The 20716-nt window shown below is 27.3% G+C and overlaps 2 protein-coding genes across 4 annotated transcripts; both read right to left on the bottom strand.

Moving 5' to 3' along the window:
* Positions 1-525: 525 nt before the first annotated feature.
* LOC100165884 (chorion peroxidase) lies at positions 526-8602 on the bottom strand. 2 transcript variants are annotated; one of them, XM_008185511.3, is made up of 15 exons: positions 8418-8602; positions 8066-8191; positions 7817-7865; positions 7497-7671; positions 5628-5823; positions 4871-5059; positions 4617-4795; positions 3845-4046; positions 2763-2963; positions 2540-2672; positions 2288-2444; positions 1921-2148; positions 1076-1274; positions 904-1006; positions 544-838 (listed from the first exon to the last, which is right to left on the bottom strand). In XM_008185511.3, the coding sequence occupies exons 3-15, from the start codon at positions 7846-7848 to the stop codon at positions 748-750; spliced, it is 2085 nt and encodes a 694-aa protein (XP_008183733.1). In that variant the 5' UTR covers positions 7849-7865; positions 8066-8191; positions 8418-8602; the 3' UTR covers positions 544-747. The 2 variants fall into 2 exon arrangements, with proteins under 2 accessions (XP_016660402.1, XP_008183733.1); XM_016804913.2 differs by lacking the exon at positions 8418-8602 and having other exon boundaries at positions 526-838; positions 7817-8161.
* Positions 8603-10225: 1623 nt separating this feature from the next.
* On the bottom strand, positions 10226-18778 carry LOC100167921 (chorion peroxidase). Of its 2 annotated transcripts, XM_008185510.3 has the most exons (14): positions 18541-18694; positions 18390-18480; positions 18054-18216; positions 16906-17101; positions 15244-15432; positions 14959-15137; positions 14701-14899; positions 13629-13829; positions 13382-13514; positions 12571-12727; positions 12308-12487; positions 12036-12234; positions 10444-10546; positions 10226-10365 (listed from the first exon to the last, which is right to left on the bottom strand). In XM_008185510.3, the coding sequence occupies exons 2-14, from the start codon at positions 18419-18421 to the stop codon at positions 10278-10280; spliced, it is 2019 nt and encodes a 672-aa protein (XP_008183732.1). In that variant the 5' UTR covers positions 18422-18480; positions 18541-18694; the 3' UTR covers positions 10226-10277. The 2 variants fall into 2 exon arrangements, with proteins under 2 accessions (XP_008183732.1, XP_001944512.2); XM_001944477.3 differs by having other exon boundaries at positions 18390-18778.
* Between the last annotated feature and the right edge of the window lie 1938 nt (positions 18779-20716).

The raw sequence follows: 20716 nt of genomic DNA, 5'->3' as shown, positions 1-20716 counted from the left end.
AGCATGTTCTTAAACATAAATTTAGTCCTATAAAGTTTCGGTTCTGAAAGCAATGTAATATGATGGTATGAAATGAGTGTCGCCATTTGTCCAGCAAAAAAAAAAAAACTAAATAATAAAAATGTAGTTTGTTGTATGGTTGCAATTGGTTGCAGATTAAAATAATAATAGTATAATATTATTTGCATTATTTTTTTTCTTTACTTTTTTACTTTTCTTCTTTGTCTATACATACGAATGTTTGGTTAATTTTTTTGTCCATCGGATTTTAGTACGGTTAGGTTAGATTAAGATTTTGTATTAATTGATATTTTTTTCCGGACGATGAAAAACCACTGGTTTCATCCAATCCACCGTAGGCTGAATTAAGTAAAAACGACAAACTTGGTTATAACTTTGATACTTTGATACTAGAGTTAAATTATACACATACGTACAACGCACCATGCGGGGTCCGCGATCTGCCACACGTGGACGTAGATTGCCTACCTTATAATATACTGCTTGCATAATCACAAGCGAATCTCACGGACAACGCCAGTCAGGATGGCTATAAATTAAAATATAATATAATTTACGCTTAAAAAGACATTGCTTCCACAGCGTTTTACACCCAAGAGAAGTTGAACAATCACAATTAATTTTTCAGGGCTACGCTGGGTTATTTAACATTACACACACACATATATATTATATATATATATAAATACAAAAAATATCTATATTAAATAATTTAAATCGACCAATTCACAACTCTGGTCGACCATTTGACTCATCCCAATCTTTAAAGTCCAAATAGAACTCCCTGTCACATTTCCGTTTGAGTGTAGGAAATAAACTAAAAGCACAACAAAATGTTTTTTAAATAATGTTGGAAAATTATAACAATAATTTTATAATTACTTGTGATCGACCATCTTAAACATGTCCTTTTGTACATGGTCTACGTTTGAAGTAGCACATACGACATGGCCGAGGGAAATTTTCTTAATCACTTTCAATTGACCTAATAAATGATCAATATTTTTCATAAATGTATAATGCCTAATATTAATTATATTTATGATTTATTTACCATCGGTGAAGCTACCGGGTTGTCCTTGTACATCGTAGAAAAAGCGATCACCCGCTTTGTATCGATAAAAACCATCGGCAATCAAACATTGGGTCGTCGGACCTACAATTGCACCGTCACTGTGTTTTTCCAATAAAAGACCTACCATTAGGTCTATATCATTCACTGAGTTATAAAGTTCTTTTAATTGGGCTATAGCCTAAAATAAAAAGTAAAAATATTAGTTTCTATACAATTTACAATTTTCTAATATTATACAACACAATTATTATTTTTTATACCATGAAATAAATTAATAATTGTATTTACAACCAGTGCTTATTCGGGTTTCAGGTTTTGGGTGTTGCATCAAAAATTTAAACAAACGTTTGGGTGTTAATTACAATTATTATCGGGTTAATATTGGTTAATACAGGTGTTAAGTAGTTTAAATAAAACATAATTGTTTATACTTATTTTTTTTTTAATTTTAATTGTTTAGCCCCTCAGTCCTAATATTATTATTAAAAAAATAACTAGAAAATCGAACTAACCACATAAAATACATAGGTACAAAATGATATACCACATGAAGATTGTAAAATAAAAATTATTCGGGTTTCGGGTTAACCAGAGTGTTTTATTCGATTTTTAAAATTGAATCATTCGGGTTATATGGGTTTCGGTTGTTTGATTTTTAAAGGGTTTTTAAGGATGTCACGGGTTTTGGTTAATTCGGGTGCAAGGCCCTGCTTGTAACAGTATAAGTATAAATAAAATAAATATAATAAATATATTATGTTAGTAGGTTAAATATAATATTTAAATATTAGGTACTATTTGCATTTTTTGATAATTTAATATACTTTTATGTGTATGAGATCCACTAAGTCATCAAAATCTTTGGCCAACGGATATCCGCAAAAATGCCTGACTTGATTGTAAGGTTGAAGGCCCACATCGCGACCCCTTAAAATATCAGTTGATAGTAGATCACGACTACCGAACTGAGGTGTATGGAGATTAACATCATCGAGTGAGACAGGCCCAGCTAATAGAGAATTGTTTATTGTAAGGAACATGAAGTTGGACATCTAAAAAAATAAAATTAAAATACAAATATATTTGATATGTCATGTCTTTTATATTATGGAGGATTGTTAGGTATAACAAGCATATAATTAGATACCTAAATAATTCAATAAAATACAAATAATTTTACGAGAAACTTACATAGAAATTGTAAGAAGGTTGAACTATTCGTCCTGGAGTCTCTATAAATCCTTTTAACAATTTATCGAAATTATTATCAATGGGTATTGGGTCGGAGACTAACATCCAATCGATAATTTTTACCCAGTTTTCTATTTTGTAATTATTGTTCATAAAACTTAAATTTCAAAATTCAAAATTAATTGCTTTGTCAATTGTATGCTCAAATTAAACAAGAATTTAATATATATTATTAATTATTATATCATATACTTAAAATGAGCCGGTATAATTGCATGTAGGACTCGATAAGCAGCAGTTGAAAATTCTTGAGACGTCGAGGGATTTAAACTAGGATCATAGATATTTGGTTGGTTTAATCCATATAATTCTTGGAAATCATCTCCTAAAATAAAATGACTTAATGATGCATTTTACTGCTAACATTCTTAGCATTTTAGTTTAATCGAAAATATAATGTTAAATGTTTAGGTACCAATAATAATCGGTAAAAAATCTTCATATATGATACGTTGAATAGTTGCAATGACAATTCTTCGCGACTCCTGATAAAGAATTTCATCGGACCAAAATGGATTTAAAGACGAAAGCTTTAAAGCAACATAATTATGAAACCTTAAGAATAAGGTCTGCATTGAGGTAATTCCTAAATTTTGATTCCCATTGTTTGGATCTCCTGTAAAAACATCTACTAGTTTACTTAAAGTTGACATAATAGTTTATATAGGGGTTGCAGTTAATCAATGCTGTAGTAAAATAGAAACAGCTTTCAAAACTGTACAGTGATTAATTGAATATACTATGCACACTATGTGGTAATTAATTGAAGAATAGACAATTTATATCTTGAAAAGTATTTTATAAAGCATTTAAAAAATGTTAATATATTTTTTTCTAAAATATATATAAAAGCGCTAAAGTAGGTAACTTTACTGGTCTGCTGTACAACCAGTTTCGACTGTTTCGAGTGTACCTCGTCACTGAGTAGGTCACTGTAATGTATATTGTGTTAAATTTACATTCAATGATAACTATGTTTTTAGGTTGGGTAAGCTTTTTTTTTAACCCATTTTCGCGAGGCCGATTTTTGTAACGCTATTTGTTTATTAGAACGAATCTAACTATTATCAAACTTAAAGGTAGGAATATTATCTGTGTTCTCTCGATGGCTTTTTAACATATTTTAATTTTTATGTGAATTATGAATAACGAATTTTACATAATATCATTATTTATTTTCTAGTTTATTATGATGTCAACGTTAATAAAATTAAAATCTCATGATATTTCTGTCATTTTATTACTGTACCTATCTATGTCAGTATATTCAAATGTGACAGTTAAAAATTATACAGTAATAACATAGACGACAATTTTATATATTATTATTTAATTTGAAAGTCAAAATTATTAAAAAATATTTCCCAGGCATTTGTACCCCCCTCTTCTGAGCAACACTGAGCTGTGGGAGTTTTTCTAGCGAGTCAAGTTTTTATACTAAAAATACATTGGCGCTGGCCGCTGACACCCGTAGCCTTAATAATAAATTACATTAACCTGTATCATATTTAATATGGCTATTTGGATTTTCAATTGATGGTTCCTTATTTTGATTGGGTAGAAATGGACAGAACATTTGACCATGGTCACCAATTGAGAAATTCAGTCTACCACCATCCATAGTTCTAAGGTGTTGTGAATGATTTTCGTTTGATCCATACACTTCAGACGCGTCGATGAAATGTGTATTGGTATTGATCTGATATTTAAGTAAAGTTATTATTTTAGTATAATATAAATAATAGCATGTCTAGCACTGGATTATAATACTATTAGGTTAACAAGCACATTTATACTACATGCCTAGAAATAGAGGCCTTTAAATTTTAATTGTATTTAAAAATATTATTACATATTAAGTACCCATATTATATTATGTATTTATGGAAAGAAGTCTTATACAGTTATTATTGTGTTAACATAATATAATAGCACACAACAATAAAATATGTAATTCATTGGCTACCTAGATAAAAATAATTTAATTAATTATTTACATTATTTGCTTTTACTAATGTAATTTAGTTTAGGCATTAATATGTATAATAATATTACATCATTTTATATGACACATTATTAATATAAAATAATAAAGTAATAATTTATGCAATGATAATGAAGTTGTAATACAATATTGAGATTACTGCATTATAGGGAAAATAAATATAATCTTAATTATAATATTTGATAATATAGGCATATTTTGCTTATTTTGCATTTCTTTTAATTATATCACAATTATGCAAAAATTCAAGAAAATTTTACTTACAAACGTTGTGGGGTATAACGGACAGTCGTAATAATTCTTCGATGTCATTGCACGGAATGTACCCGTACAAGTTATATTAAAGGTGCTATAAACAGGATCGTCAGTTGATTCGATAATCTCAAGACATTGTGGATATTTCTTTTTTTTAGTTTCAGCCGAACAACAATCTATTGCTGTGCCTAAATTATGCGTTTGTTAAAGTAATACTACGTATGACTGTAAAAAATCAAGTTGGTCGTAAAATATTAACTTACCATCCTCTTCTGATATAATATCATTAGGTAACCCCGATATGTCATGAGCTGATGATTGTGCAAATGGAAATAAAAGTACATTATTTTCGTCAGCGTGATATATTTCATGATTCATAAAGACTTTAACATTTATTATCCTTGGACTAGGCAATGCACTTCCATTTGTTTGTAATCGTAACGCGTAATAGCCTAAATGAATATAAAATATTAATATTAGGTATTTTTCAGGGCTTAAAACCGTTTCCAATAAAGTCGGTACTCGAGCCGACAATTTTTTAAAATCGGTAACCGGTTATCGTTTAATTTCAATATTATGGTAACCGGTAACCGTTTCTTTAAAGATATTTCAAACACTATGATAACCGTTAAACGTTTAAAACCCGTTGATAAGGCTTTTAGGTAATCGGTTACCGGTTTAAACCGGTTTTTAAAAATCATAATTTTAAATTTTTTGATCATATTTGTTAAAACAGTTTATTTAGGCGATTCGTGGGTTGATAACATAATCACTATTATTACAAAATCAAAAACTTAATATGCTTTAATTTGATCGATTTCACTAAATTTCAATATTTATTTTTCAAACTGCTTTAAAGCTTGAAACATTATATTGTATATAAAGTATATAGACATATAGTTATACGTAGGCATACAAATATGCAAACAGTACGTATACATAATCAGTGTATGTGTCACATAAATTGACTATGCGTATGGACATTAAAGTTTTTCCACATAAAAATATTTAATATCTTACCATCACTGTAATTGGCATCAATCATCCGAAAAAATGGCGTTGATGCGGCACCCCATGTGGGAGTCCCCAAATTATTACAAGATCCATTTGCACTTCTATATTTGGCATCTGGATCACATTTGACTATAGGAGCGCATTTCTTTAAAAAGTCATCGTTTGTGGTTGCAATACTCGCGATGTGTAGTGGATTTTTTTTCTGTAATAATAGCATATAACTTAAATTTTTATAATAATATTGATGTAATGATGTATTTGTTGGAGTACAAAAAACTTATAACTAGAGCTCGGATTTATATGCATTTTTGCATATTTTTACTAAGTTTATGCACGTCTAGGGGGCTCTAAAATGTCCACGGTTCATCTCACACTGAATTTAAACACTATATTTTATATTGCATATTTTGCATATTTAGAGGATTATTGCATAATGGTTCATAAATGCATATAACATGTATATTTAATGGGTTTTTAATAAATTACCTATTTCATTTAAGATAAATATATTTTAGTAATTTTAAAAGAGAAAAAAATCGTGAACATTCTTAAAATCGGTATTGTCATTTTTGCAAAACTTCATGAGATCGGAGCACGTATAAATAATATTATATTAACAACTTTAAATCACATACACCCGCATTTCGACATAGGTAGGTTCAACTATGTTGTTTCTTCGACGTGCTCAACGAATAAGGCAGTAACTCAATCTTACAAATTTTTTTTATGACGAATAATATTTACAGATGATTTAATTTTTTTTTTTTTTGATTCTTTTTTTTAAAGTTTTCTGAGAGTTTTAGACATTGTATTTTAAACAATTAAAATACGAAAAAAAATGAAGATTGTAAAATATTGCATTTTGGTCTTTAAAGTACTAAATGTCTAACTATTTAAATATTTTTTGTTTCTGATAGAATATCTAGTAGGTACCTTCCTACTTTCCTTACTTTCCTACTTTCCTTGGTGTAAAAATGCGTTTTTTTTAAAAAAAAAATCACATTTTATAATGTTTAATATATGACATATAATTATATGTTATATTTGCATATTGAGCCACTTTTTCCTTGCATATTTGCATCATATTTGACACTTTTTAAATGCATATAAATCCAGGCTCTACTTATAACTAATTTCAGAGATATAATATACAGGGTGTCCCGTGAGGATATCCCCATTAGCCGTGAAAAAGGGGCGATTGTAAACTCTCCCGATTTTAATGACCTTTAAGCTCTCCCGATGGTATACTCTCCCGGGTCTACTCCAGTACTATCTGACGAGAACATGTAATCTCCCACTGGTCTACTTCAGTATTACCTGATGAGAGCATGTATGTAAAGTTTAACCACATATTCATAATTGTATTTACTACACATGATATAATTTTTTTATGCTCTATTTTATAGATATTTAAAATTGTTATCCTATTTAGTTTATTTTCAATTTATGTACGGAAAACATTTTTGTTTGTCAGTAATGAGCTACTAGGTAGTACAAGATTTTTCATAAGCTTATCTAACTAAAATTAACACACAGTTTAGCGTAAAGCAACATTATTTTTTTTAAGAGCGTTTGAAGTTCAACTCAAACGTATAATAACGATTTATAATAATTTTTTATTTTGTTATTGTTTAAAATATAAGTACTTCAGACATTATTGTGGTTTTTTTCCATAAAAATTGATTACATTTATATGTTTGAGGAAAGAGTTTGCTAATTTAATACGACGCTCATCATAAGTTGTACTTGTATCGATTTAAATTTTAAAATTATAAAAATGTCAAGTTCAAATTTTGATTATACAATGAAAATAACGTTTTTAGTTATTTTGTAGCAATTGCAAAAATATTATTTATTATTATAAATATAACTTACTATATTAGGTACTTTTATAGTTGCACTAGATTCCAGCTGAATTACAGTATTAGTATAAATGTGCACAAGATAAATAGCACCTAGTAACAACAAAACAAACAAAACTATACCGAAAGTCCATTTGACCACTTTATTATTCCATTTCATATTAAAATTAGTGTTTTTTAACAACGATCTGAAATAAGAAAAATAATCAATAAGTACTGTTATTCAAAATCTTGTAAAAGTATTTGTTCTACCTATTTGTATGATAATGTGTAATATGTAATATGTGTATACTGACTATACTGTATAGTTTTATACAATAATATAATACTCACTGTGTTTCGTCACTCGGAGAAAATAGATTCATTTTATTTTGGTGTTTTTCTGTTAGGATAAAAATATTTTTTGTTTTAAAAAATGATAATAATATTAATATAGTTCATGAAAATTACAAACTAAAAAAATAAAGATTTTTTAATATATTTTACTGAAAGAAGTAAATAATGGCTCTTGGAAGAGTATAATAATATGTTTTAATCTACAGTCTACGCTTTACACGATACCTACGAAAATATTTAACTCACTGAAACACGTTTGATGTGGCTCGGATCCAACTATCGACTATGTGTAGGTTTTTGTCATTTTGACGACTCCTTGCCCCCACCACATCGTTGAAATGTTGTTTAGTTGTTGATATTATTATTTTCAATCTAAATTAATGTTTAAGACTATAATAATGCTATCTAAAATATGCAAGAAATTACATCAAGTTAATGTGTTTTGATTGAAACACGGATATAAGGAACAAATATAAATATAATCAGAAATAACTAATTGTTTTATGAACAAAAACATTTGTCTTGCTTTGTCTAGATTTTAAAAATTAAACCAATATTATTTGGATTCTTAATAATTAACATATAAATGTCCGCTCACGCATTTATAATAGTTATAAATTTATATGTTTCTTCGTTGATTATTTTGGCTGCTTTGAACTTGAGTTGGTTTCATACACAATTATAGGTACATATATTTATGTTTACAATGTGTTTCCATGGACTTGAACGCCGTAAGTCGTAACGGAATGAATCGAAAAGTTTCGAAGACAGATAACTGGAAGTTGTTTAGTAAATTATTTAATGTTTTTGTTGATAGATACTGGTTATAACGTAGGCCGTGGGGAAACCGGTTTCCAACTAGAATTTATTAATTTAACATACCGAATGACCTGGCTGCGGCTAATGCATGTATGTGTATTATTAGGGTATACTCTTATATACATATTTCATATGTATATGTATAATATATTTAGTACCTAGTGGTCAGTTTAGATAGCGCTGCATTCGCTATATATTATGCATAAAGGAATGTTAAATCATAATATTATCTAAGGTTTTATCATGGTAATGTTGCTGTAGTTTTGAACTTAACTAAGCGGTATTCCCACGTATCCTTTAACACATTCAGTTGAATTAACTCATTTCCAATATATTTTACAGATACGCTCATACCTTTTATATATATAAAAATATTCACAAGTTATAATACTGTTTATTATTATTATTATTTTCAGTAGGTGAATAATAATGCATCGCAAAAATAATTAAAGTACTTACTACTTTTTGTATTTAGATTAAAACGTTTTACACTGTGATTGTGTATTATGTGCACGTCCCGCATATAAAACACTTAAACTATAAAACTGTAAAAATAAACCCTGATTTAGGACTAACTTAAAAACCAGTCTGCGATCGACCGTTTTGTACTTTTTTCACTAAAATATACATATTCGATAATAATAATATGTAGGCCTAAGGACTTCTAGTTTTTTCATATTTGTCTAGAAATGTCGCAGAATAATGTGAGTGATGTATAAATATGTTTCATAATACCAGTAAGGTACACTAAAAATTTTATTTTGTTTATTTTTACATATTTTGTCGTCATTGCGCATAAATGTATGTTTGAACATATTAGAAAAAATATGAACATATTTCGCCAGTTTTCGATCTAATAAAGTTAATTAGTACAAATAAGAAAAAAAATTTTGAAAAATGTTGAAAAACTTTAAGTGTTGGTCTTTGACAAATTAAGAGCATATATTATATTACGCATATATAGGTACCTACATTTGGAAAATTGAATATTTAAAAATATACTAGTAGGTACCACACTAATCACAGCATATCGATAGGTACTACAGTGCATGTAGCAGGGAGTGTTAATAGCTAATTATAAATGTTTCAAGTTTTTATAAAGTAAATACCTAAACAAAATATCTTTTTATATTTTATACTATCTTTTTAAAGCATATTTTAAGTGCATATTTGCTGGTTTTTTAGTTCATAAGTGCATACATAATTCCAAGTTTATAATTAATAGAAGTCCTCAGCCCTAATAATATCTAATATAATATTATAATTTACATTTTACACAATTCGTATCGCGTAAATATTCAATTAAACTATTATGTCAGTATATTTCAATAATGAATACATATTATTATGATGATGGTTTTGACCAGAATATAAATATATTAAATCGATTATCAAATACCAATATTGAATATACGTTAAACGTTTTATAAAATGTTGTTCAGACATTAATTTAGTTGACATCCTTATAATTTATATCTTCTCAAACTCAATTCATACCTATATAGTATTATAATTTAGAGAAAATTACCACTCTAATATAGTTTAATGTAATTTTGAAAACGAGGATTTAATAAAAAAAAAGTCTAATAGTCTTATGAATAATATATTTTATAGGCAGTAAACATTTATCTTGATTTATTCACAACTCTATTTGGTCGTTTAATTCTTCCCATTCTTTAAAATCCAAATCATACTCGTCACATTTCAGTTTGCTTGTTGGAAATAAACTAAAATACATTTCATATTTTGTTATTTAATAACAATGAAAAACAACAATATAATATGTTTATATATGTTATATTTACTTGTGGTTGACTATTTTAAAAATGTCATTCTGTACGTGGTCCACATTTGAAGTAGCACAAATAACATGGCCAAAAGTGATTTTCTGAATCATATTTAATTGACCTAGAAAATATTTGATTGATTTATTACATATAATCTTGCTAGCTGAATAACCCGGCATTGCCCGTAAAAAAACTGTGATTAATTAACTCCTTTTGGGTGTAATTTGTTCTGCATAGGTATGGAAGCAAAATTTGAAAAATCATATCATATTTTAATTTTTAGCCATCCCGCGTGGTGTTGCCCTTGAGTTTCACTTATAGTTATGCGAACAGTAAATTGTCGGGTAGGCAATCTATCTGCGGTATATTGCGGACACAGCGAGATGGAAGATAAAATATAGCCCATATATTAGTACAGCTTTATATGTAGTTGAAAAAAAAATTGTATACAGTGTACCTAAAATAGTGTTGAAGTCATAGTTGATCATCCCGGATTTTTAGGAGTATTTAATATTTATAAATTAATATATTTTAGGGAGTTATTTTATCGTTTAAAATATAATTGGAGTATTGGTGTACCAATGCGCGATGCGTGAGATTATTTTTATCGATAAACTTCTCGGAACAATTCTTATTGTTGACCTTCGGACAAAAAGTATACGTATTGGTGGTGAATAATTATAACTCCACTAAAACGCAACATTTTTGAAAATTATTTCTTATTGTACGGTTAAAATATGAGAAGAACCTCTATTCCAAATTTCAAGTTCGTACGTTGTGTAGTTTTTGAGTTACAGCGATGAGTGAGTCAGTGGTATTTGGATTTTATATGTATAGATTTCTTTTGTGCAGTATTTAGTTTTTATATTTTAATGTTATACATATAGGTAGTTATAAGAGTTATAAGAACATATGACATATATTATACATATTTACACCACTATAATATATAATCATACTACTAAATAAAAAATGTCTAGCTATTAGTATTACGTCGTGATGCAGTATTTTATTTGTCATGTATCAAGCAACGAATTTTTAAAATATAACAATAAAAAATATTCAAGGAGCGACTGGTTTTTGGTTTTAAGTATCATTTTGTAATATAATTATAAAACAATTTTTAGTATCAACCGACAAAGTAAACTTTTTTTTTTTAATGATTTAAGTCGATAGGGTGTTGTATTAATTCAATAACGCTTTGTGTTTGTCAATTTATAGTAGAGGAATCTAGTACAACGTATAGTAATATCATTTAAACCAAGTTGATATTTTTTGGTTAGTACATCAATAAAATTAATGATTATTTATCTTAAATAGGTATAACTATGACAATTATTTCAATTAAATGTACTATTAAATTTTAACACAGTATTAAAAAAATGAATTAGGTAGACTTGATGAAAAATACGAGCATTTTTTGCGAAAAAGAGCCGTGTATACTTTAAAGTCATATTTACAATAATAAAACCAGTTGCCTGTAATTATTCTTTAACCAAAATAATTTTTCGATCCACGATGATTCAAAAACTGCGTACGACAAGACATACTATGTATATAAATATTTGGCAAAATGTATATATTGTACTCGGAGTATTTGATTTATTTACCGTCAGTAAAACTGCTGGGTTGTCCTTGTACATCGTAGAAAAATCGATCTCCAGCTTTATATCGATAAAAACCATCGGCAATTATACATCGTGCAGTAGGACCCACAATTGCACCGTCACTATGTTTTTCCAACAAAAGACCTACCATTAAGTCAACGTCATTGACTGAGTTATAAAGTTCTTTTAGTTTCATTATATCCTAAAATAAAATAGAACTATAATAATTTGTATATTTATATTTTAAATTATACCCATTTTATGATTAACTATACTTTTATATGAATCAGATCTACTAAGTCTTCAAAATCATTTGCAAACGGAAGTCCGCATAAATGTCTGACGTAATTGTATGGTTGTAAACCCACATCACGACCCCTAACAATATCAATCGTCAGTAAATCACGTCCTGTATATGGAGGTTCGTTAAATTTAGCGAGCATGAAGTTGGATATCTATAAAATTAAAATGCAAATATATTTGAATGTTGTATACAAAACAATATAATATATGGAGAATTGTGAAATAGTATAATCACGTAAAAGTTGTACGAAGGCTGAACCAATCGACCAGGTGTCTCCAAAAATCCTTTGAGTAATTTATCAAAATTATTTTGTAAAGGTAACAAGTTTGATTCTCTCATCCAATCCGTAATGTTAATTGAATATTCTGTTTTATAATCCTTATTTATAAAACTAATACCAACAATGCAATATTAATTTATTATTTTACGTTTAGTATCTATACTAAAAAGTGTGATTAATTTTATAATAACAAGTCTTCAGATGTTGGAAATATTAATTTTGGATGGTTCGAAGTCAAAAGAAAACATCAATGATGATATTTTATATAGTTATAATTTTTAAGTTTTTCTGAAGTAGAATATGTTTCTGGAATTTTCAAACAAGTAATTAATTAGTTTAAAGACGTGTTAAAGTTTAAATGATCCAAATAGAGTGGAGAAAATGTACCTTAAGGCTTAAATGTTGAATATCTACTACTTGACTCATTTAAACTTTAAACTTTAATGACGTCATGTATATATATTATATAGCTACTTATAAAACTTTTTTATTAGAAATTCGATTTTTATAAATTAAAATTCTCAGTTAATAATTCAGCTTCAAAATATAAAAATAAAAATGTATGCTTTCATTTAAAAAAGTGGAAAACTTAAAAAAATTTAAATTTAAATATTTTTGTTTTTTTTTTTTAGTATTAAAAAATGACTACAATTTGACTCAAAAAAATATTTCTAAAATCACATGTTGAGAAAATTAATTATGAACTATTATAAAAGAATTGATAATAATATGCACAAAATGGAATAATGTTTATTTATTACATACTTGAATTGAACAGGTATAATCGAATGAAGAATTCGGAGAGCAGCTGTTGAAAATTCTTGAGACGTAGATGGATTTATGGTAGGGTCATAAATATTTACTTCATTTAATCCATATATTTCTTGAAAATCTTCTCCTGTTTAAAATGAAAATACACAACAGCATAATATTTGAATATTTTTAAATTACAACAGCTATGCTGTTAATATTATTATTTATTAACTATTTTTGTTGTTAATATTATGCATACCAATTATTATAGGTAAGAAATCTTTATAGACGATACGTTGAATAGTTGCAATGACTATTCTGCGAGATTCTTGATAAAGTATTTCATCTGACCAATAAGGATTTATAGTTGATAGTTTAAAAGCGATATAATTATGATACCTTAAGTATAATGTCTGCATCGCAGTTATTCCTAAATTTTGATTTCCATTATCCGGATCACCTGTGAACAGAATCTATATATTAATTTAAAAAATAACAAATTTTAAAAATTATTTGTTATTGTGATATTGTTTATTAAAAAGTTGTATGTTTTAGATTAAATATTTTAAATATAATAATAAAATAATACGGTTCAGTTGCAGACATAACATTATAAGTATTAAGGGGATTCGATTCCGTGGTTTCCTGTTTTTGACTAACCTACGCGCAACATAATATTTTAGACGTCATGTTTTTTGCCAAACATACTAATTCATCTAATGAAGCGATAAGAATTCTGAAAATAGATTTGAATTTCTCGTCAAATCTACTTAAAATCGACTTTCCCACATTTTTGATATTATCCCCCAAATTTTTAAAAATGTCATATTCAAAAAGAATATTTAAAAATTCTGGTATTTCAATTTTTGGAGAAGTTAAAATCAAAAAATCAAAAATGTGGGAAAGTTGATTTCAAGTAGACTTGAAGAAAAATTCAAATCTGTTTTTAGAAATCTTTTCGCTTCAATAAACCGATTGGAATGTTTGGCAAAAAACTCGTCTAAAATACTATGCCGCGCGTGTGTTAGACAAAAACAGAAAATCACGGTATCAAATCCCCTTAAAACTTAAAAACCAGTTCTTCGGGTATTTTTTTTCTCAAATTGGCGATGACCACTCGTGAAATTAAAAAAAAACAGAACACCATGTTTTATAATACTTAAATGAGAATTTTAATCGATACTCATAATAATCATAAATAAAAGAATATTAATATCTCCTGACGAAAAGTGAATACATTATACACAACCTCATGGAATAATTAATAATTTATATATATCTATGCCCGACTTATAATAATATAGCCTATTTGATGTATAGTTTGTATTAACCTGTGTCATATTCAGTGTCGGTTTTTTTATGTACAGTGAGGTCCAAATTTTTATTGGCCAAGAATGGACAGAACATTTGCCCATTGTCGCTTGTTGAGAAATTAAGTCTTCCGCCTTCCATCATTCTGAGATGCAGTGCATAATTTTCATCCGACCCATACACTTCAGATGCGTCAATGAAATGAGTATTATTGTTAATCTGAAATTTCAAGTATGACCATTATCAACGTATATAAAAAACGATAACAATTTACTTACAAACGTTGTGGGGTATAACGGACAGCTGTAATTCCTCGACGTTAATGAACGGAATAACCCCATGCAAAATATGTTATGCTTACTATAAACAGGGTCGTCAGGTGGGTTTTCGACCACCATTTGACACTGTGTAAATGTTTTTCTTGCATTTTCGTCGACGCAACCATCTACCACTCCACCTGCACTCGAAAACAAATTTAAATAAAATACAACTAGTACTTTTTAAAATACAATTTAGATATTTGATACTAATATCAAAATTTAACGATTTATGTTATTACGTACCATTGTCGCTTTTTGGAATGTCTAGAAATAGACCTGATACGTCATGAGCTATCAACTGTCCAAATGGCAATAAAAGTACATTATTTTCATCAACTCGATAAATTTCTTGATTCAAAAAGAGTTTGATGTTGACCACTCTTGGACTAGGTAATGCACTTCCATTTGTTTGTATTCGAAGTTTATAAAAACCTTAAAATATAATTATAGTTTCAAACCTAATCAACATTGAATTTTCAAAATATTATAACTTAAATTTAAATTTTGAAATCTTAAAATAGACATTTTAATATCATATTTGAGTGATCACAAGTTACTACTATTATTATTATCTTATTACCTAAGCTATCTATTATTAAAAAAAATATTTTTGTATTAAATATCTTAATACATTAGCTTTTGTAAGATTTTTAATCAATATTTTCACACAGAAAGATGATGTTGATTCCATTAAAATATGTCTAATTTTTTTAATTTAGAATTATATAGGTACTTTTTTTTAATAAATGTAGTGGTTATCTATAATTGTTTCATATTCAATGTATCAATGAGTAATATTTAGGCAATTTACATGACATGAACATTTGGGCTATGACTATGTGTGAGTAGTATATGAACATAAGTGTGTGTTTCCAAGTATCGCTGTAATGCCGCGTTGGACAACCGCCAACGGATGCAACTCTCACAGGCGCACGCACAATAATATGTCAATCATTTTCGAAAATGAAATATATTCTTGTTTGCATAACTATAAAAACTTCTAAAAGCGGTAGTAAATTAAACATACATCCTGATGTTCGAAAAAAAGGTTGAATTTATAAGCTTCTAGACTACGAAACTTTTTAGGATTCACTTTCTTTGATTTAAAATTGGATGTACTCAAGATAAATACAAACGTAATGCAATTATTTCATGGGATTTTTTAAAAAAATCTTTATTTTAAGGTCCTTTAAAATTGAAAATTAAAAGTCCTAGAAAGTCCTAGACATTTTGTCAAAGAGTTTATACATGTACAAAAAATTAAAATTAGATATTCCAAAGTATGTAATTTACCGACGCTTTTTGGTCTACAACGTATGAAAAATACGTGTGCTGCGATCCCCTTAAGAGGACGTGATACCCGCATATGTTGTCTCCGTCTTACAAGTGCATAACATAGCAAATTATAATCAAAGCAGAACACGTAGTTGCTTCGTTAGCTTAAGAATTAGAGTGAATTGACCTCTTATAAAATCTAAAGGTAATAGATTATTATCTAGACAACTCATGGGCTTTTTATTATATTTAAATTTTTAAGCGAGCTATGAGTATTTTAAAATTGTAAATTGTTTTTGCATTTTAAAGTACTCATGTTTACAATTGTACATATTTACACACGTGTTCTGCTTTGCGTATAATTTGCTATGTTACGCACTTGTAAGACGGAGACAGCACGTGCGGGTATCACGTCCTCTTAATTTTAATTAGGATTTTTTATTAATAATGGATATTATATATAATAAAAAATCCAATACATAAAAATAGAAAAAACAAATTAAGAATAATATATTAAAATTATTATTATGGATATAAGCTATATTATATTTTTACCATATTATATGGACACAATAACAATACCTATTTATCATTTGTATACTACTATTAATACTTGTATAATGGTATTACCATCACTGAAATTAGCGTTAAGCAAACGAAGAAATGGTGTATCTTTTGCACCCCACGTAGGTATTTCCAAATTATTACACGATCCATTTATCCTTCTGTATTTAGCGGTTGGATTACATTTCACTTGAGGAGCACATTGCTTTAAGTAATCATCATTTGTGGTTGCAATACTTAAAATATGTAGAGAATTTCTCGTCTATAATAATATATGAACTATGTAATAATTATAGAAACGAAACTAAATACAATTTTAGAAAATATTTTATTTTTATTTATTTACTTGGAAAACTCAAATGATTTTTTTTAACGTACTTAAGTCATTCATTATTTTAAAAATTATGAACGTATATGATATTTTTTACACATTTATAGGTAAACATTAATATAGATAGTGGGCAGTTGTATTACATTATATAATATGTATTTGTATTCAATATGTTTCATTTGAAAATTCTAATATTGATTGAGAATCTCATTAATTAATATCTGGATTGAATATTGTAAGTTTTAAAATTCTTTTTTATAATATGTGTGTAAGGTATATGTATACGATTGTTAATACTTCAAAGTATATTAAAATATTAACGTACGTGAGTAAACTATTTTAAAGTCAATGTATTTAGTTACATTCACTTTACCATGAACGTTAAACTGGTTAAAGAATGTTGTAACGTCGTCTGTCTTGTCGTCTTCAAGTGATGAGCTCGGCCCAACTCTGGAAATTTCCCAGTAGTAAATGGTTAATGAATTATACCAAAATTACAACAGTCAAACATATTAAGATAAATTTACACCCAAGAGTAGACACGTATTTTTTTGTTAAAGAATGTTTTAATTATAATAAATCCAGAAATCGTATAGACTTATTGCTGTTAAAAAAAGTCTGCGCACATAAAAATAAATTTGTATTTTCAAATGTATAGTTTTTAAATGTGCTTTTTTTTATGAACAAGACGTATTTTAAATTGTGGTCATAGGTTTATTAGTATAGAGTATTTAGTATTGTTTATCAGTAGGTATAGTATACACTACAAAATGTCGTAGTATTATAAAATATTTAAACATTTAGTTCTATACAAGATTATTAAGTAAATTGTGTAACATAATATTTTCTATTTCAAAATGTATGGTCATAATAATTAAGTTACCTTAGTGGTGTAACTGGTTTCTGGTTGTATTTCATACTTAATGAAAACGTATAAAAGATAAATAGCGCCAAGTAATAATAATCCATATAAAATACCATTAAAAGGCCACTTAAGCAGTTTTTGGTTCCACTTTAATTTCGACCTCCTTTGATTTAACAATGGTCTAAAACGAGAATAATTATCATTTTGTAATAAATAAATATTTCAATTTAATTAAGCATTGATATAATTTATGTGTTTGTACTATGTATACATAATAATTAACATTAGTATTAATAATAATTAATATTATGTACATTGTAAAATAAATTTAAATATTTGTATTTTAATAATTACTGGGTTTCATAACGCTGAGATGATGAGTACATTTTATAGGGATTTATCCTGTCACGTTAACAAAACGACGGTTATGCAAAATTACTAAAAACTGATAAATTCACATAGATAATTCAAGAAATAAAAACAAAAGGATTAATCAAATATTTACCAAATTAAACGAAATTAAAAAGTCAAAAGTGTATAAAACAGTTCGGTTTTGAACATCTTTCGAAAAGTTAATATACACAACTCATTGAACGGTTTAGATTAAACTATTTTATCCTTGTAATTTATTGGTTAAATTGATATTATCTATTTAGAAATGAAACGTATATATATTACTATACTTATCTGTTATGTTATTAATAAGATAAAATAATTATAGATCGTGTAAGTTACATCAATTGCAATTGATTTAATAATGCTTAAAACGTACACGTTTAATAATTAGAACAACTACAAACAAACAAAATGTACCTATTACATAATAAATATAGGCATTCAATTTACTTATTACATAATAAATAAAGGTATTAATGAGTTATAAATCTATCGGGTGTTCATGGACGTTATTAATAATTATTATTTTTTTAATTCTCAGGTGCTGGAACACGAAACTTGACCATTTCATCTAAGACTATTTTTTTTATAGCTAGAAAAATCTTGTTTATTCTGTCCTTACAATTAAGTACTTTGTGCAATGTACCAACTAAAACTTATATACCTAATTTCTAATTAGATTTTTTATTTTTTAATGCTCCGGATAACAAATGTATTATAGTTACTTGATAGGAACACCTTACATAATAAATGAGTATATTGTATCCTACCGTTGTAATTATACCAGGCACTGGGCAATGTTCATACAATGTACGTAATTCTCAGTATTTAATAATTATTAATATTATGCACCTCGTCGTCACTAATTTTTGTGTACAAAAAAAAAATGTATTTATAACAATACATAAAAATATTTATAAATTTCTTTATAACTTTATAAGTACCTTTATAAGTATATTTTATTTGCATTGATTTTCAAATAATATATTATTTATTCGCAAAAAAAACTTTTTAGATCTTGTAAATATGTATATCAGGTTTTTTTTTATTAGACAGGCATAGTCTATATTTGTTTTTACCACAAATCGTATTTTAAAATATTAAATCAAATATTTTTTAGTAGATTAATATTTTATTTAGAGTTACATATGGATACACGTCAAAATATCGCGGCAATATTGTCACGGTAAAAATATTGCGGCAATATTATCGCGGTTAAAATATCGCAAAAGTAAATATGTCGTTGGTACAAAAATATCGGAATAATATAGAATTTTGTTTTCATGACAATTTAAGTAAAAAAATATTATAATACAAAATAATAAGTACATTCATATATAATTAATAGGGCCAATACTTGTATGCATTTGCATATGTTTATCGGTTGGTCAAAAAAAAAATAGCTAATTTATACCAAAATTTGTTTTATAACCTAACGATGCTGTATACAAAACTTTATTTTGCATATTTTTGCATATTATGGTATTTTTGCATTTTTAGGGCTTATTTTAGCATTTAGTATATTTTTAGAGCATGTTTAAGATCTTAAAAACTCGGGAATTACAAAATATTAATTTGTTTCACTCATATATCTTATTATGGGTATTTCTAGGCGGTCTATCTTCAATAAAAGCTATATCTATAGATTTCTTGAGACTCGAGGAATGATTGTAGTTTCGTTTTTCAACCCATATAGGTCGCTAAAAAGGTTATCTCACACATGAATTTTGTTTAAACTCACGTAAATATTTTTTGTTTATTTAAATGGTTAAGATAATAAAATAGTTGTTAATGAATATAACTTACTGTATCTACATAATATATATCATAATATTAAAACATTTTTTCTTTTGTCCGGTATAAACTAAAAAACTAGGCTACAGTTTTACGTATGGTTTTTTTTCAGAATGGTCTGCGTTTTCAGGAAAATATTTAAAACCATTGAAATCCTTGATCTGACAAGTGAAGTTAGTACATCACTTGCGTAGTTGCGTGCAATGAATACAAATTCGGGCATTAAATTTGCACTAAACGTGTAAAATGCCAACACGTGCAGAAAAATACTCTGAAGGGCGAAGACCAATACTTGCGTACAATTATATAATATGATGCATTCGCTGAACATTTATTGCATGACAATAAATTGTTGCATATCGAGAACGGAAAAATGGCAATCGATAAATCCAAGCAATGCATCAATTTCCCATTAAACATATGTAAAATCAGAGCAACCACAGACGAATTCCCAATTATTGTACAGAATCACATAACTCATCAATAGATAC

Source organism: Acyrthosiphon pisum, chromosome A3 (assembly GCF_005508785.2).
Source record: "Acyrthosiphon pisum isolate AL4f chromosome A3, pea_aphid_22Mar2018_4r6ur, whole genome shotgun sequence".
In the NCBI taxonomy this organism is placed as follows: domain Eukaryota; kingdom Metazoa; phylum Arthropoda; class Insecta; order Hemiptera; family Aphididae; genus Acyrthosiphon; species Acyrthosiphon pisum.
Note: the sequence above shows the minus strand (reverse complement) of the source record. Positions and strands in the feature narration are given on the sequence as shown.

Coding starts and splice junctions, on each gene's coding strand:
- LOC100165884 (XM_008185511.3), bottom strand. CDS start 7,848: ATGAATCTATTTTCTCCGAGTGACGAAACACA. Junction 7,672..7,816: donor TCTCCGAGTGACGAAACACA/GTGAGTATTATA, acceptor TTCTTATTTCAG/ATCGTTGTTAAAAAACACTA. Junction 2,964..3,844: donor CCATATTAAATATGATACAG/GTTAATGTAATT, acceptor ATGTTTTTACAG/GAGATCCAAACAATGGGAAT.
- LOC100167921 (XM_001944477.3), bottom strand. CDS start 18,421: ATGTACTCATCATCTCAGCGTTATGAAACCCA. Junction 18,217..18,389: donor TCTCAGCGTTATGAAACCCA/GTAATTATTAAA, acceptor TTCTCGTTTTAG/ACCATTGTTAAATCAAAGGA. Junction 17,102..18,053: donor AAACCAGTTACACCACTAAG/GTAACTTAATTA, acceptor ATATTATTATAG/ACGAGAAATTCTCTACATAT.